General features: G+C 41.5%; 1 protein-coding gene across 3 annotated transcripts in view; it reads right to left on the bottom strand.

The window, feature by feature from the left end:
• edrf1 (erythroid differentiation regulatory factor 1) overlaps positions 1-17,092 on the bottom strand; it is a 92,672-nt gene that overhangs the window by 38,219 nt on the left and 37,361 nt on the right. For all 3 annotated transcript variants that reach the window (XM_038773739.1, XM_038773740.1, XM_038773741.1), the window contains 6 exons: positions 14,605-14,716; positions 13,152-13,299; positions 7,404-7,515; positions 4,346-4,457; positions 3,389-3,655; positions 2,773-2,844 (listed from right to left, as the gene is read on the bottom strand). In XM_038773739.1, the coding sequence (XP_038629667.1) occupies positions 2,773-2,844; positions 3,389-3,655; positions 4,346-4,457; positions 7,404-7,515; positions 13,152-13,299; positions 14,605-14,716 (823 nt within the window). The remainder of the gene's footprint in view (positions 1-2,772; positions 2,845-3,388; positions 3,656-4,345; positions 4,458-7,403; positions 7,516-13,151; positions 13,300-14,604; positions 14,717-17,092) is intronic.

Raw genomic sequence — 17,092 nt, 5'->3', positions numbered from 1 at the left:
CATCAACATTAATCATAGGTTGCAGCATTCATACAATCTGGAATAGGCATAGACAAATAATTTAATTACAGAGAGAAAGGCCAACTCTGATACTTAAAAACAGTGAGCAGGACACGATTCCAGGTTTCCCACCCCCATTTCCAGCTGACAATTTTCACTGGCCTGCACCGGCTTCATTGTGGAAGTGGGCAGCCCATATCATCGGCAGGGGTGTTGGTTTGGGGGGGGGGGGGTGTTCGAGAGATCAGAGTGGTATTGATAAAGGGAGCCCCGATCTTTTCCTGTAGATAAACTTAGGAAGTGAGGTAAGTGTGCCTCGGCGGTGCATTCTTGACCAAGAACTGAAAGAACTACAGAGTCCCATTAAAAATAATAATAATAACAATATTTTATTGTCACAATTCGACTTACATTAACACTGCAATGCAATGAAATTACTGTGAAATGCCCTTAGTCGCCACATTCTGGCGCCTGTTCGAGTACACAGAGGGAGAATTCAGAATTCTCTCAGCTGGTATGGGAATCGAACCAGCACTGGTCGCCTTGTTCTTACAAGCCAGATGTCTAGCCCACTGAGCTGAAGCAGCTCTCTAATGGTCTGAATGTACTGATGGTCAGGTACCCCTTTGGATTGTTAAGAGTAGACTCGAGTGTGTAAAAAGTAGATAATCTCTGTGGTTTAAGAGTAGACACGAGTGTGTGCAAGAAGTGGATAATCTCTGTGGAACTGTCATTTAAATGTCCTGCCCTTTAATTATTTTTTATTTTTTTTAATTTGGAGTACCCAATCATTTTTTCCAATTAAGGGGCAATGTAGCGTGATCAATCCACCTAGCCTGCACATCTTTGGGTTGTGGGGACGAAACCCACGCAAACATGGGGAGAATGTGCAACTCCACACGGACAGTGACCCAGAGCTGGGATTGAACCTGGGACCTCGGCGCCGTGAGGCAACAGGGCTAACCCATTCCGCCACCGTGCTGCCCTCTGCCCTTTAAATTCTGGGGGAGAAAAACAACTAGTCTGCACTTGAGGGGGAGAAAAATGGTGCTTGCAATTTCACTAGGTGTTTGTTGAAACAAGTCTGAGTACTTTGATTATAGTATTATTCCTGTTCGACTGCTTCCCCAATATCATGGTGCAAACCCTGTAAGTTCATAGTTTGATTGACAGTTTCAGGTGGCTATAAAGAAATTAACTGTTTATAATGTGGGGTTATCAAAGCAAATGTTTATTTTAAGGGTTAAGTACATAAATGTATTGAATAAACCTTCATCACAAAATGCTTTTTAAAATGTCGTGAAGTCTGTTATTGACACTCCTTTATTTCATCTCACTATGGCTCCTGAGCTTTGCCTAAGCTGCACACGATGAGTTGGCAGAGATTTACGGGAAAAGGGTGGTGGCTTGGGAGGCATGGGTTAACATGAGTTGGCAGAGGAGCTATAAAGGGCCATGGGGATGGGTGCAGGAGTCATTAGTTGGAATGAGTTGGCACAAAGTTGGCATGGAGGTTATGAGTGACCATAGGATTTGAGTGGAGGAGTATCGGTTGGCATTGTATATATAGGGCCATGAAGAAAGTAGCGGGACATAGGTTGGCATGGATGATCCTAGGTTTGCGGAGTCGGGAATGTTAACTCTGTGCTCCCAACTTGGGAGCAAATGTTTGGGGCATAGTAGCAAATGTTTGGGCCATAGTATCAATAAAAGCTTCCCTCACTTCACATCTTCACTTTACTTCCTATAACCTCAAAGATTTAATAAAAGCAACACCTCACCCACATATTAAAGCAAAACCCCTGCTGAGATAACCCATTTGAGAGTCTTATTTTGTTCTTTGCCAATGTCTGTACATTTAGCTGGTTTAGCTCACTGGGTTAGACAGGTGGTTTGTGATGCAGAGCAAGGCCAGCAGCGTGGGTTCAATTACCATACCGGCTGAGGTTACTCATGAAGGTCCGCCTTCGCCTGATGTGTGGTGATTCTCAGGTTAAATCACCACCAGTCAGCTCTCCCCCTCAAAGAGGAAAGCAGCTTATGGTCATCTGGGACCATGCGACTTTACACACTTATATTTAATTAGACAAGAATAAGTGATGTGATGTGAGGGAAAACTTGTTGTTAATACACTTGATTTAATCAACACTGCTGAAGGTTCAAGGAAAGCAGCTTTTCCAAGGAAGATTTCTGAGTGGGTGTTTTTTGCCATTTCTTTTCAGGCTCACTATACAGGGACATGAGGTGAGGGTGAGAGACACAAGGGTGTGAAGGCCGAGAACCAGAGGGTCTAACAGCTTTTAAAACAACAATGGTCACCATGACCGCCTCTGATTTACTTCTGGAATTGACAGATCTAACTCAATGTGCAGTGCCCCTATCCTGGAGCGAATACTGCGTGTGGTGCAGCTTTTTGCATTGAGCTCTTTGCACGAAGGGGGGTCTACTTCCAGAAGCACCTGACTTTACGCTAACTGCCTCAGTAACAAAAATCCGGCCTATATGTTCAAATTATTGATGTCTGCTTTACTTGTGCCTTTTTTAAAAAAACACGAAACATAAAACGACCAATTGGCAAAATTACCAAAAAGCACACATCGATGTGTATATATTATATAAGCACACACACATACATTATATATATATGCAACCCATTGCAATGAACTACAAGTATTGTAAAACATGTAGTACATGCTATGTAAAAAAAGTGTTGTGAGAATGTTAATATTTGCACAAAATAAAATCATGAACTAATGCATATTAATGAATTACCTCAAGAACATAATTGAGAACAACTCTACATCGTTCCTCTGTATCATGACAAACTGGAAATGCACAGCTGGGCTTTAAAAGAAAAGCAGAGTGTAAGACATTCTGATTTTATTTAAATTCATTTATTTAATCAAAGCAATCTCGCTAAATATTCCAAACTTCAGATTATTGTGGAGGATAGATCTTCTGATCCCACTGTAAATAAATCTATTCTGAGAACACCCAAACATGTCAAAATAAATATTGAGAAAGGATACAAATGTAGATTATCAAACTTAATTGAATAATATGGGCGCTTGGTTGCGCAGTGGTTAACACTGCTGCCTACAGCAATGAGGACCCGGTTTCGATCCTGGCCCACTGTCTGTGTGGAGTTTGTCATTCTCCCAGTGTCTGCCTGGGTCTCGCCGCCACAACCCAAAGATGTGCACATTAGGTGGATTGGCCACACTAAATTACCCCTTAATTGGAAAAAAATAATTTAAATAAAAAATAAAAAAACTCAATGAACAATTTGACAAATCTATCATTTATAATAACATTTATTTTACATTACATTTATAAGACTTGGAATACATATTTCCCCAGACCAAACTGAATAAAGATGGGCTCATACCCTTATCTGGTGTATCGACTTATACTTTTCAGGTACAGACAACTCTCCAACAGATTTAATGACAGCAACAGCTTTGTTATCATCTGAAGGATCAGAGCCATTGCTGAAAGAGCCATTTTCATCACTGTCCTCTGGGAGATCCTCATCTTCACTATAACTATCAGAATTCTCATTCAGATTTGTGGCGTTTTCATCTTGTTTCGGTGGTTCATCCAGTTGGAAAAGTTCTGAGATCATGTAGTTGGCGGAAGCAATAATCTGTACAAACTGTAAAATTGAAGTTACACAATTAATTCATTTTGATCATGAATTTATATAGAAATGTGTTTGTGTATCATAGTACTCAAAACTTGGATAAATATTATTTGCGACCCATCACCCGGAACATTTGTACTTGACACTGCATACCATTCTTTTTGACATGAGAAAAGAAAGATTTTTATTACAGTGTATAAAGACGTGAAATTTGTCAAAAATATGAAATAATCAACATGTGCAAATACTTAGAACTTGTAAAATAATTACTTTAGAAAAGGAAATAATGACACCGGGTAATTCCAAGGTACAAACTTGAAATGTACTTATTGTTCTCAGTCAACTTCTGATTTTCTAGGATTATATCATAGATGAAAGAGTACTGGATTCAATCACGTTTAAACTTCTAAATAAAGCTTTCAATAAATATTTTTCGGTTTGATAATTAAAGGATGTTGCCATCAGTAAAATTATATTAGAAATCCAGAACTTTTATGCAAATGCATAATGAAAATGTAGCTTAATATGTATTATGGACCTGGAAGGAAGTTTGCTGCAAAAATATAAAAGGTGTTCAATTGACTCTTAGAATGCTAAATAATTAGAAATTTCAATATACAATTTAAGAGCTTGAAATGCCCAATTACAGTTGTTCCTGTATAGAATGAAGCAATCCAAATGCAAAACCGGTGTGATGTGTACCTGAGGATGCCTTTCTTTGTCCAGTATTTTAATACAATTTAACAAGAGGGTCCTTATGATTCCATAGTATTTCCTATTCTGAACTTTCTTCATCATCATGTTGCTAGCAACCCTGTAACACAGAGCACATATCAACACAAGGACATGAGGACTCTACATATAATTAGATATAAAATTATTATTTGAATATTGTCTTAGGAATTTTGCAACAAATCTATTTCCTGCAATACTGCACACCAAGTTTGAGATTATGGACACCTTCATAGATATATAATCTCATCTCTCCCCACCTGCCTTTCCCAGTCTCATACTCCCCATATTCCTGCATACCGCTGATACCCTATTACATCCTTGTTAATCAAGAAAATCTCTAGTTCTGAATAAAAATATCCAAAGCCTCTACTTCCACTGACCTTTGAGGAAGAGAGATCCATAACCCGAAGAAAATTCTCATCTGTCTTGACTGAGAAATCCCTTATTTTTAAACAGTGACCCCTCCTAGATTCTCTCAAGAGGAAACACCCTTTCTTTTTCCATCCTGTCAAGACCACTCAGGATCTTAAAAGGCTTCAATCGTTGTCTCTTCCTCTTCTAAATTCCATTGGATACAGTCCTAATCTTTACAATCTTTGGTCATAAAACAACTCATTGATTTCTGGTATTATTCTAGTACACCAACGTTGTAGAACTGCCCCATAACCTACAGAACTTTGGAACCTCCTCTAGTACTGAAATGTAGGTTCAGGCCTTGGAGATTTATCAGCTTTCAGTTCCATTCATTTCTCCAGCACTATTTTGTTTAAGTGATGCCAATTTCCTTTATCCCTGCTTCTCACCCTTCCTTCCCTAGCATTTCTGGGATGTTATTTACTTCTAGTCTAGCACTGCAGCCTCACATTGCCAGCGACTCGGTTTCAATTCCGGCCTTGGGTGACTGTGTGGCGTTTTCATGTTCTCCCGGTGTCATGTGCGGGTTTCCTCTGGGTGCTCCGGTTTCCTCCCACAGTCCAAAGATGTGCAGGTTAGGTAGATTGGCCATGTTAAATTGGCCTTTAGTGTCCAATGGTTAGGTGGGTTACAGGTTTGCGGGGGAGTGGGCCTAGGTAGGGTGCTCTTTCGGAGGGTCGTTGCAGACTCAATGGGCTGAATGGCTTCTTTCTTTGCTGAGAATTCTATACTAAAGTAATTTTACTTTTTGCATACTCATACAAGCTTTTATAGTCTGCTCTTATGTTCCTTGCAAGTTTACTCTCATACTCTATTTTTCCCTGCTTAAGCAATGCCTTCATTTGCTGAATTCTGAACTGCACCCAATCCTCAGGCTTGCAACTCTATATGACCTTTTTAAAATTTCTTTTGTTAGACATAATTGGGTTGGTTGGAGTGGATTTAGTTTTGTTTTGAAGGCGGCGTAGTTCGAACAAGTTTCCCATAGATTATTGCCACACCTGTGAACAATTTGCTGTAGGTAATTTATAGTATTGCAGCGAGGAAAATAGAAATGAAAGTTGATGCAATGCCTTTTGACGGCAATCTTCACAGAGATAGGGTTGCAGTGATTCTGCTGGTGAGGATCATAGCTTTTCATTGTGGAGTGGACAGGGGATGGTGACAATCTGAGACAGATGCTCCATGAGCCTTTGGAATTGACAGAATCAAGGTTTTGGTCAGGTCACAAAGGCCATGTACAGCAGATGCTGCTGTTTCTTACACTTTTCTTGATTTTGCCGCGCAGTGAACATGGCTGTGGTGCCTTTCATTGGCCAAAGTCCACTCTGCAACTCTGAACAGAATTTCTTGGCCACTGGGAGGAGGCAACTGAAGAGAATTCTTGCAATGATTTTCCCTGCGGTTGACATCAGGGAAATAGCTTTGTAACCCATTTGGAATGGTCTCCCTTCTTGAATATGGCCACAATCACAGCATCCCCGAGATTTAATTGCATGACTCTTCTTCCCCAATGAGGGATACGAGGATATACATTCGGCACCTCAAAGCACTGGAGAAGTATCAGTAGTGATGTCTTCACATGTTCCTCCAAATCCAGTGGCAAGACACAGTCCAACAGCAGCATCCATTCCCAGATCAATTTGCCCAGTATCGAGGCAGTAATCACTCAAAATCAGTCCCACTGGGCGGGACATGTACTTTCTATGCCAGACACCAGACTCCCGAAGCAACCCTTCCACTTGGAACTTTATTGCAGCAGGAGACACCCAGGAGGACAACAGAAACACTTTAGGGATGTCCTCAAAGCATTTTCAACAGCAAAGTTGCTGATGGCAAAAGGTGCCAGGTGATAAGTATGAGGTATGCAGGGAAATGGTAGCATAATGATAATGTCACTAGACTAGTATTCCAGAGACCCAGACAAATATTCTGGGGACAAGGGTTCAAATCCCACTGTGGCAGTTGGTGGAATCTGAATCAATTAATAAATCTTCAATATAAAGCTGGTCTCAGTAATGGTGACTGTGAAACTATCATTGAATGTCGTAATAATCCTTTAGGGAAGGAAATTTGCTACCCTTATGCAGTCTGGCCTAACATGTGACTCCCGACCCATAACAATTTGGTTTCCTCTTAACTGTTGACTCTGAAATGTTCAATTCAAGGGAAATTACGGATGAGCAACAAATGCAGGCTTTTTCAGTGACACCAAGAATAAAAATAAATATACGGGCAACATTTTGATTGACTGGATCAAGTCTGCTAGAACAGATTTTTTTGATAAAAAAGGTGGTTTGCTCTGCCAGAGACAAAAATAAACCTTTATTAAGGTAAATTACAAAGTGGATGAAATGCTAAATACAATTTTAAACATTAGTAAATTTAAAAGAACTAGCAGAGAAATAATGGGCCACATTGCCCTCTTGTATGCTGCAAACTTGTAATAGTCAGTTCAATTAATATTTCATTCCTGTAAGGCAATTCGCATGATGTTTGATGATGCAAGGTTCCATTCTTCCAATTCCTCCCCATTAGTTGTCTTTGCATTTTTCCTAGTACACAACTAAAATGGGGAAGATCTCTCCACCGATTTGCTTAGAAAACTTACTTGTACAATAGGACAGCAACAGGCATCGTGAAAGGGTTTTGGTATTTATCTTCAGTTGTTTCTTCACAAAGTGTCGTCAGATCATAGAGTTTTACAATATCACTTCCACTTGCTGGAAGAAACAAAGGTAAAAGCTATTGTGGAAATGCACTTTAAACAGCTGTATTTTTCCAAAAAGATGATTATCTTTTTAAGTCACATATAAGATATCAAATGGCAATCATACACGTAACCGTTTTGCAGTACTGCAAGCCGGACTTTGAAGAGGGTTTTTTACTGGCTTGTGAATCTAGTGGCATGACTAAAACTCCAATATTTGAAAATCTGATCTTAAACGATATCTAAGCTAACAAATCTAAGGTTGCTTTTCTAAGAATGGAAGAAATCAATCTCGTGTTAATGTTCTCAGCAAATTTTCAGAGCCAAATGAAACAGTTATGTGGTAGAGCAAAACTATATCTTCTCATCCACTGGCTTGAAAAAAATTGGTGCAATCATTGACACAATAAGATTTGCACGCAACTTAAGAGCAGTTAGAAACTGCATTATAAAAATAAAGAATAGTTAGGGATGCAAGTTAAACAATTAATTATTCACTCATTAACAGGATAGTATTATTTACAAATGACCATAAATGGTTGATAGTGGATGCAAGCAGTTGAGGCTCCTTGTTGAATGTTTTTAAGGCAAAGATAGCTGGATTTTTAAACAGTAAAAGAATTAAGGGTTATGGTGAGTTAGTGGAGCTGAGTCCACAAAAGATCAGCCATACTCCTGCTCCTAGTTCTTACATTCGCTGCCTTTCTTTTCCCATGAATTTCACAAATTGTTACCCCTTAAGCTATCTAACCACACTAACTCATGGACTGTGGTTACAAAGAACAATGAACAAAGAAAATTACAGCACAGGAACAGGCTCTTCGGCCCTCCCAGCCTGCCCGTTCCAGCTCCTTTATCTAAACCTGTCGCCTATTTTCCAAGGATCTACTTCCCTCTGTTCCCCGCCCATTCATATATCTGTCCAGATGCATCTTAAATGATGCTGTCGTTCCCGCCTCTACCACCTCCGCAGGCAAAGCATTCCAGGCACCCACCACCCTCTGCATAAAAAACTTTCCACGCACATCTCCCTTAAACATTCCCCCTCTCACCTTGAAACCGTGACCCCTTGTAATTGACACCCCCACTCTTGGAAAAAGCTTGTTGTTATCCACCCTGTACATACCTCTCATAATTTTGTAGACCTCAATCAGGTCCCCCCTCAACCTCCGTCTTTCCAACAAAAACAATCCTAATCTACTCAACCTTTCTTCATAGCTAGCGCACTCCATACCATCCTGATGAACCTCCTCTGCACCCAGTCTAAAGCATCCACATCCTTCTGGTAATGTGGCGACCAGAACTGCACGCAGTATTCCAAATGTGGCCTAACCAAAGTCCTATACAACTGTAACATGACCTGCCGACTCTTGTACTCAATAACCCGTCCGATGAAGGCAAGCATGCTGTATGCCTTCTTGGCCACTCTATCGACCTGCATTGCCACCTTCAGGGTACAATGGACTTGAACTCTCAGATCTCTCTGTATATTAATTTTCCCCAGGACTCTTCCATTGACCATATAGTCCGCTCTTGAATTAGATCTTCCAAAATGCATCACCTCGCATTTGCTTGGATTGAACTCCATCTACCATTTCTCTGCCCAACTCTCCAATCTATCTATATTTTGCTGTATTCTCCGACAGTCCTCGCTATCTACAACTCCACCAATCTTAGTATCATCTGCAAACTTGCTAATCAGACCACCTATACCTTCGTCCAGATAATTTATGTGTATCACAAACAACAGTGGTCCGAGCACGGATCCCTGTGGAACACCACTAGTCACCTTTCTCCATTTTGAGACACTCCCTTCCACCACTACTCTGTCTCTTGTTGCCCAGCCAGTTCTTTATCCATCGAACTAGTACACCCTGAACCCCATACGACTTCATTTTTTCCATCAACCTGCCATGGGAAACTTTTATCAAATGCCTTACTGAAGTCCATGTATATGACACCTACAGCCCTTCCCTCATCAATTAACTTTGTCACTTACGCAGACGCCAAAATACTGGCCAAAATCCTAGCCAAAAGGCTAGAAGACTGTGTACCTGAGGTGGTCACAGAGGACCAGACAGGCTTCGTCAAAGGTAGACAGCTCACCTCGAACATCAGGCGCCTGCTGAACGTGATAATGACCCCCTCCGGGGAGAGAACACAAGAGGTGATCGTCTCCCTGGACGCAGAAAAGGCCTTCGACAGAGTCGAATGGAAATACCTCATAGAGGTACTGGAGCGGTTCGGGCTTGGAACAGGGTTCACCGCGTGGGTAAAACTCCTATACAACGCCCCCATGGCGAGTGTACGGACCAACAATACCAACTCCCAATACTTCCAGCTGCACAGGGGCACCAGACAAGGATGCCCACTGTCCCCACTGCTGTTCGCACTAGCAATCGAACCGCTAGCAATTCCGCTCAGGGCAGCAAAAAATTGGAGGGGGATCCGAAGGGGAGGCAGAGAGCACAGAGTCTCACTCTATGCAGACGATCTGCTCCTCTACATCTCGGACCCACAAAGCAGCATGGACGGAATCATCGCGCTCCTGAAAGAGTTTGGAGCCTTCTCGGGCTACAAACTCAACATGAGCAAAAGCGAGATCTTCCCAGTACACCAGCAAGGGGGGGGGGGCAGCACTAAAGGGGCTGCCGTTCAAACAAGCCCGGCATAAATTCCGCTACCTGGGGATCCAAATAGCCCATGACTGGAAAGGGATCCACAAATGGAACCTCACCAGCCTGGCGGAGGAAGTAAAAAAGGACCTGCAAAGATGGAACACACTCCCACTCTCCCTCGCAGGAAGAGTCCAGACGATCAAAATGAACGTATTGCCCAGGTTCCTCTTCCTGTTTAGATCCATTCCGATCTACATCCCCAAGGCCTTCTTCATAGCGCTGGACAAACTTATCATGGCGTTCGTATGGGGGGGGTAAAAATGCTAGGATCCCAAAGAAGGTCCTACAGAAAACAAAATCCAGGGGGGGGCTAGCCCTCCCGAATCTACAATTCTACCACTGGGCGGCAACAGCCGAGCGAGTAAGGGGATGGATCCAGGAGCCAGAAGCCGAGTGGGTGCGTGCGGAGGAGGCCTCCTGCATGGGGACCTCCCTCCGGGCCCTCGCCACGGCAGCACTCCCATCCCCACCCAAAAAACACTCCAGCAGCCCAGTGGTGACAGCCACCCTCCAATCCTGGAACCAACTGCGGCAGCAATTTGGCCTGAACAAAATGTCGGACAAGGCTCCCATCTGCAACAACCATAGGTTCAAACCAGCACTGACTGACGCCACCTTCAAAAGGTGGAGACAGGACGGGGGGACACTGACAGTCAGGGACCTATACACGGACGACAGGATCGCAACACTGGACGAACTGACAGAGAAATTTCAGCTAGCTGGGGGGAACGAGCTACGGTACCTGCAGCTCAAAAACTTCCTACGAAAGGAGACAAGGACGTACCCACAACCGCCACGACAGACACTACTGGAAGACCTACTGGACGCAAGTATCCTAGAGAAAGGGAACTGTAGTGACATGTATGGCTGACTGGTAGATAGGGACGACACCGTACTGGACGCAACAAGAAGGAAATGGGAGGACGACCTGGGGATGGAGATAGGGTGGGGACTCTGGAGCGAAGCACTGCATAGGGTCAACTCCACCTCCACGTGCGCAAGGCTCAGCCTGACGCAACTAAAAGTGGTACATAGAGCCCACTTAACGAGAAACCGTATGAGTAGGTTCTTCCCGGAGGTGGAGGACAGATGTGAGCGGTGCCAAAGAGGCCCGGCCAACCAAGCCCACATGTTCTGGTCTTGCCCCAGACTTGTGGAGTACTGGACAGCCTTCTTCGAGGCTATGTCCAAAGTGGTGGGGGTGAGGGTGGAGCCATGCCCGATAGTGGCGGTCTTCGGGGTTTCAGACCAGCCAGATCTATTCCTGGGGAGGAGGGCGGACGCCCTTGCCTTTGCCTCCCTGATCGCCCGCCGTAGAATCCTGTTTGGCTGGCGGTCAACAGCACCGCCCAGAGCTGCAGACTGGCTGTCCGACCTCTCGGATTCTCTCCAAATGGAGAAAATCAAATTCGCCATCCGAGGGTCGGACGACGGCTTCCACAGAACGTGGGAGCCATTCATGCAATTGTTCCGGGACCTGTTTGTGGCCAACGTACAAGAGGAAGAATAGTCGGGGGAAGGTAGCCGGCGGGGAGGGGGGGGGCTACGGGCTCGTTACGGGGGATTGATGGCTAGCTAAGGCCCAAAACCAAACTAAATAAATGCCAATAAACATGTTGGGGAATGTAAAATATGTATGCCGGCAAAGAGGGGGAGGCCACAGTTATTACTACCAAGATGCTCACCTGTAAATATATATGTAAATTTTTGCGTGTTTTTTTTTCTCTCTAACAATTTGTAATTTGTTCAATATAAAACATTAAAACTGAATAAAAAACATTTATAAATAAAAAAAACTTTGTCACTTCCTCAAAGAATTCTATTAGGTTTGTAAGACATGACCTTCCCTGCACAAAACCATGCTGCCTATCACTGATAAGTCTATTTTCTTCCAAATGTGAATAGATCCTATCCCTCAGTATCTTCTCCAACAGTTTGCCTACCACTGGCGTCAAGCTCACAGGTCTATAATTCCCTGGATTATCCCTGCTACCCTTCTTAAACAAAGGGACAACATTAGCAATTTTCCAGTCCTCCGGGACCTCACCCATGCTCAAGTATGCTGCAAAGATACCTGTTAAGGCCCCAGCTATTTCGTCCCTTGCTTCCCTCAGTAACCTGGGATAGATCCCATCCGGACCTTGGGACTTGTCCACCTTAATGCCTTTTAGAATACCCAAAACTTCCCCCTTCCTTATGCCGACTTGACCTAGAGTATTTAAACATCCATCCCTACTCTCAACATCTGTCCTGTCCCTCTCCTTGGTGAATACCGATGCAAAGTACTCATTAAGAATCTCACCCATTTCCTCTGACTCCATGCATAAATTCCCTCTTTTGTCTTTGAGTGGGCCAATCCTTTCTCTAGTTACCCTCTTGCTCCTTATATACGAATAAAAGGCTTTGGGATTTTCCTTAACCCTGTTAGCCAAAGATATTTCATGACCCCTTTTAGCCCTCTTTATTGCACGATTGAGATTTGTCCAACTTTCCCGATATTCGTCCAAAGCTTCAGCAGTTTTAAGTCGCCTCTATCTTATGTATGCTTCCTTTTTCATCTTAGCTAGTCTCACAATTCCACCCGTCATCCATGGTTCCCTAATCTTGCCATTTCTATCCCTCATTTTCACAGGGACATGTCTGTCCTGCACTCTAATCAACCTTTCCTTAAAAGACTCCCACATTTCAAATGTGGATTTACCCTTAAACAGCTGCTCCCAATCCACAATCCCTAGCTCCTGCCGAATTTTGTTGTACTTGGCCTTTCCCCAATTTAGCACTCTTCCTTTAGGACCACTCTCGTCTTTGTCCTTATCTCTCACACTTGTTACTTATCTCTCTCACTTGAAAAGCAATTGAATAAAAGTCTACTGTACATCTTGTACTATATAAATAGGTATACAAGTTGAAATAAACCTACTTTCATAACATAGCCTTAAAAAACAGAACTCTAATTCAATATTTTGCTCACCTTTAAAAAGCCAATATGTATGTCCTTCTTTAGTACAGTTTGCCTTTAGAAATGAAAGAATATTCTGAGCAATATCTTTTACCACTTTTGTGGAGAAACTGGAATTATCCAAATTAGGGATGTCTTCAGTCTTTATCATTTCATATCTCTACGCAAAACATAGATTAATTACAACAAAAACAGTAAACTGGAATAGAAAATTGAACATCTGATATTGCTATACATTATGTTGAGAATACTACATTTAAACAGAAAGATATTTAAACTGACCACTGTCAACTTTTATCCACAAGGAGAAACATGTATTCATACACCCATCACCAATTTTGGTGGCATTTTTCCAGCTCTAGATGAAAATCAGCATGCTCTACACTTCATCCTCCGCCATCCAAATACTGCTCCCTATTTCTTTTATCTCCCACCACTGCTTGGAGGTTTGCACTTCTGTCACTATTGCTCTCAATAATTAAACACTGCTGCACTGCACTCAGAAGAATAAGGATTCCAAATCAGTATGAATCACTAAGAAAAGGGTGAGGTGAAATAGGGTGACCGAAAGCATGAGCTGAAGAAGAGATAGGGTAAAAGTGTTAGCCTGAATTGGGGTGGGATGGATGGGAACAAAGTGGAAATGCAAATTACAGGAGTGGAGGTTAGACACAAGAGTTATATTTGGGAAAAGGGAACAGAAGAGTGCCAGCACAAACTGAGAGGAGAATGTCAACAGTGGGGTAGAGTTCCCACTTTAAACAGTCAGCAATTCAGGTGTAAATTGCACTTAAAGATAGTTTTCCGAAATGGCTTTACGATTTAAACTGCTACTTAAACTAATTTGCATAAGACGTTTTCCATGAACCCGTAAAATTGGGTAACGTCTTAGATTGTAACCGTTTATGTTTCTCTCCTTTCATTAAAAAATATTCCTTGATCTATGAGTGATTTTATTAATGCAAATTATTTATCACAAAAAAAAGCATGTTCAATAGGTTAAACTAAAATGTTAACTGTTTTTCTCTCACTGGATGCTGTCAGTGCAAATGAGATTTTCCAGCATTTTCTTTTATTTCATTTTTAAATGATGGTCTATTTCGCCACGGGATGATTTTTAAATAATGAAAATGATGTAGAAACTCTATATTGAACTATTTAATAGTTTGATTGGTGCATAGTAGTTTTAGAAAATTAAATATATTTTAAAGGTGCCAATTAGTGCCTTTCTAACTAAAAAGAAAAACAGCTCAAGAGCCTTCTTGAACAGAAGCGGAAAACCTGAAAAAGCAGAAGCTCGCTATGTCAATTAATTAGATTTGGGGAGCGTGGTCAATTTTGCAACTGAGGCCACCCTCCAATGAGATTCCTTTTGAAAACCAAAAAATCATGGGTTTTTGTGGGTTGAGTTGCTAAAAAGATGTTTTTCAAACCCAAAACATTAAAAATAAAACTTTTTTTTTACCTGTACAATCCCATTAACGTGAAAGCACATGACAAGTTCTGGAACATTGCACATTAGATTGTCGAGCCAATAGTCAATTCCTGTCAATATGTTAATTGGTTTGTTGCTATCTCTAAAACAAAAAGAAACAAAATGTCATAAACCAAAGTTTCCAAGACTTAAATTGATCAATCTTTGGTAACAATTGATAAAAACTAAAGTGGTTCATGATTCCATCTTCCTCCCCAAGACTTTTCACTTGGGTTAAACCTAATGAAACATAAACCTGATGTTGTTTACCCCTAAACTAAACTTTAAACTCAAAATCACTGATGAAAACTAAACCTAGCTTCATTATCTCTCGTCACCAAGAATTCAGCTGATCCTCTCTATCTCTGATGATCCAATTTGTGCCCTCCTTTTTAAAAATACTTCTGTCTACTGTGTGTCTTCTCTACTGCTCTAGATCTGCCAGCAAAGTCTTCAACCATCATAACCTTACACTCAGGAATTCGCTTCTGAAACTTGTGCTCGTTACATTTTCACTATTGTCAAACCTTTCATAAAACTTCTTCAGAGTATGTGTGTGTAGTTTTTGGCTACTTTTCAGTACACTTCCCTCCCTCTCTCCCCAGCCCTCAAGTATTATAAATATTTCCTTTTAAATGCTTTCTTTCTTTTATTTTCTCTTAAATGCATGAGCACCACCCAGCCCTACTTCTTGCCACTACTGACGTTAAGCATGTTGCAATATCAACCTATCCAATATCAAACCACAATGATTCTTAATTTATAAATCCAAAGTCATTCTTTTTAGCTCACAACAGCATTTAATTGCCTCTGGCTCGGATTCATTAACCTTCTTGGATGCTTCTCAGGCTAAATTCAGTGATGCATCATCTAGGCATTCCTTTCAGCTGAGCTAACAATTTGCACCATGTGCAGTTCATTGTCAAAACCAAACATCCACATCCAGCACATTTGCTACCTTTCAGGAATTTTGTAAATGCCTTCATCACTAGCCTCCCCATCTTCATAAAATAACTGAGAGCTACTCGACTCCCATTCAATTATAAATATAAAACATAACTATCATTTCCATGCTTAGCTAACTGCACTACCCCCTGAATTTATATCAAAGTCATTGCACTTAACTTCAAATCTCCCCATGACCTCTCATTGTTCAAAAGATTTTCTCCAACCATACACTGCTTCTCTGATTCCTTTTGCTACATGCTCACTACTCCCTCTGCTTTAACATCAATGGCTGATACATAGAGATCTCTAAAGTCAGTATTTACCAGGTTCCACAAGTAAATTCCCTCATTTTTCTGCTGGTGAATTGGTTTAAAATAGCTATTTCCTTTTCACTCTTAAAAATCAAGTACTTCTTGTTTTCTTACCAAAAATAATAAAATCGGGCCTCAAGACGCAGATGAACCGCATTTATATTAGCACACATGCATGCTGAATATGCTGAGATGACAGATGCATGTGCATCTCATGCACATAGTTATGGACAGAACGGATTTAACTTAAAACAGCCATGATTTCATCCCATACCACTGATCCATAAATAGAAACGTGTCTTAGATATTTTGATTTCCTTTATAAGTGGTGGTGTATTTCCCCCAATCCTTCAGTTTTGGAGTGCTCTAATCCTCAACTAATAACCCTACAGCAAACTGGAGGGTAAAAGCAGAGGGTTAGTTTATCTTTCACATGTTCAATATGCAGGAGGGGGTGTCAGCTATTCACACATTAAAAGGGGGATGGGGAAACAAAGAAGCACAGGGCAAAGATTACAGACAAAATAAAAACTGTTTCACGGGAGTCCAGAATCCAAAATCCAATGGTGCATTCCTTCAGAGAGGTTAGCAGGCTTAAACTGATATGGAGTAACCCACTTCTCCAGTAGTGCTAATTTCCACAATGGGAGAAGCACATAGAGATTAATTAGTATTGTAGAAGGCACAGGTACAGAGTTTTTAAACACAATGACCTTCATTACAGAGTTCAGATGTACCAGTAGAAACAGTGCAGCTGAGAAAAGCAATTTAAGCCTGGACAGAGCTCAGGTTCTGTCGTTTGGTTGGTGGAAGATGGTAGACTGAATATTTAGCTTTGCAAGGCAATATTACAGGTTCTAGCAACTTGGAAGGGGTCATGTGACATAACTCCCATTTCTTCCTCTGGGTCTGGTTCTTTAGAGGGTTAATGTTACATCCATTAATTGGTTTACCAGCGATTTCTGGATCCTTTTGTCCTCGTAGATAGACCTTCATTGGCCAGGACTTTGCCTCAGAAATGTAAAGGGGCATTTGTGCCCTTCCTTGGAATTTGATCTTTATAGTCACAGGGTCATTAATGCTTCTTTAGAGATAATGAGCTTGTTGTGGTTTTCTGAAGGCTAGAAATACTTTTTGACAATTGCAGTCAGGAATGGCTTCAGTCAGTGTGAAGTCCATTATGTTTAAAAACAAAATTATGAAGTAGCCAGGGTATATGT

The sequence above is a fragment of the Scyliorhinus canicula genome, chromosome 16, assembly GCF_902713615.1.
Source record: "Scyliorhinus canicula chromosome 16, sScyCan1.1, whole genome shotgun sequence".
In the NCBI taxonomy this organism is placed as follows: domain Eukaryota; kingdom Metazoa; phylum Chordata; class Chondrichthyes; order Carcharhiniformes; family Scyliorhinidae; genus Scyliorhinus; species Scyliorhinus canicula.
The sequence above is the reverse complement of the archived record's forward strand: the minus strand, read 5'-3'. Positions and strand labels throughout refer to the sequence as shown.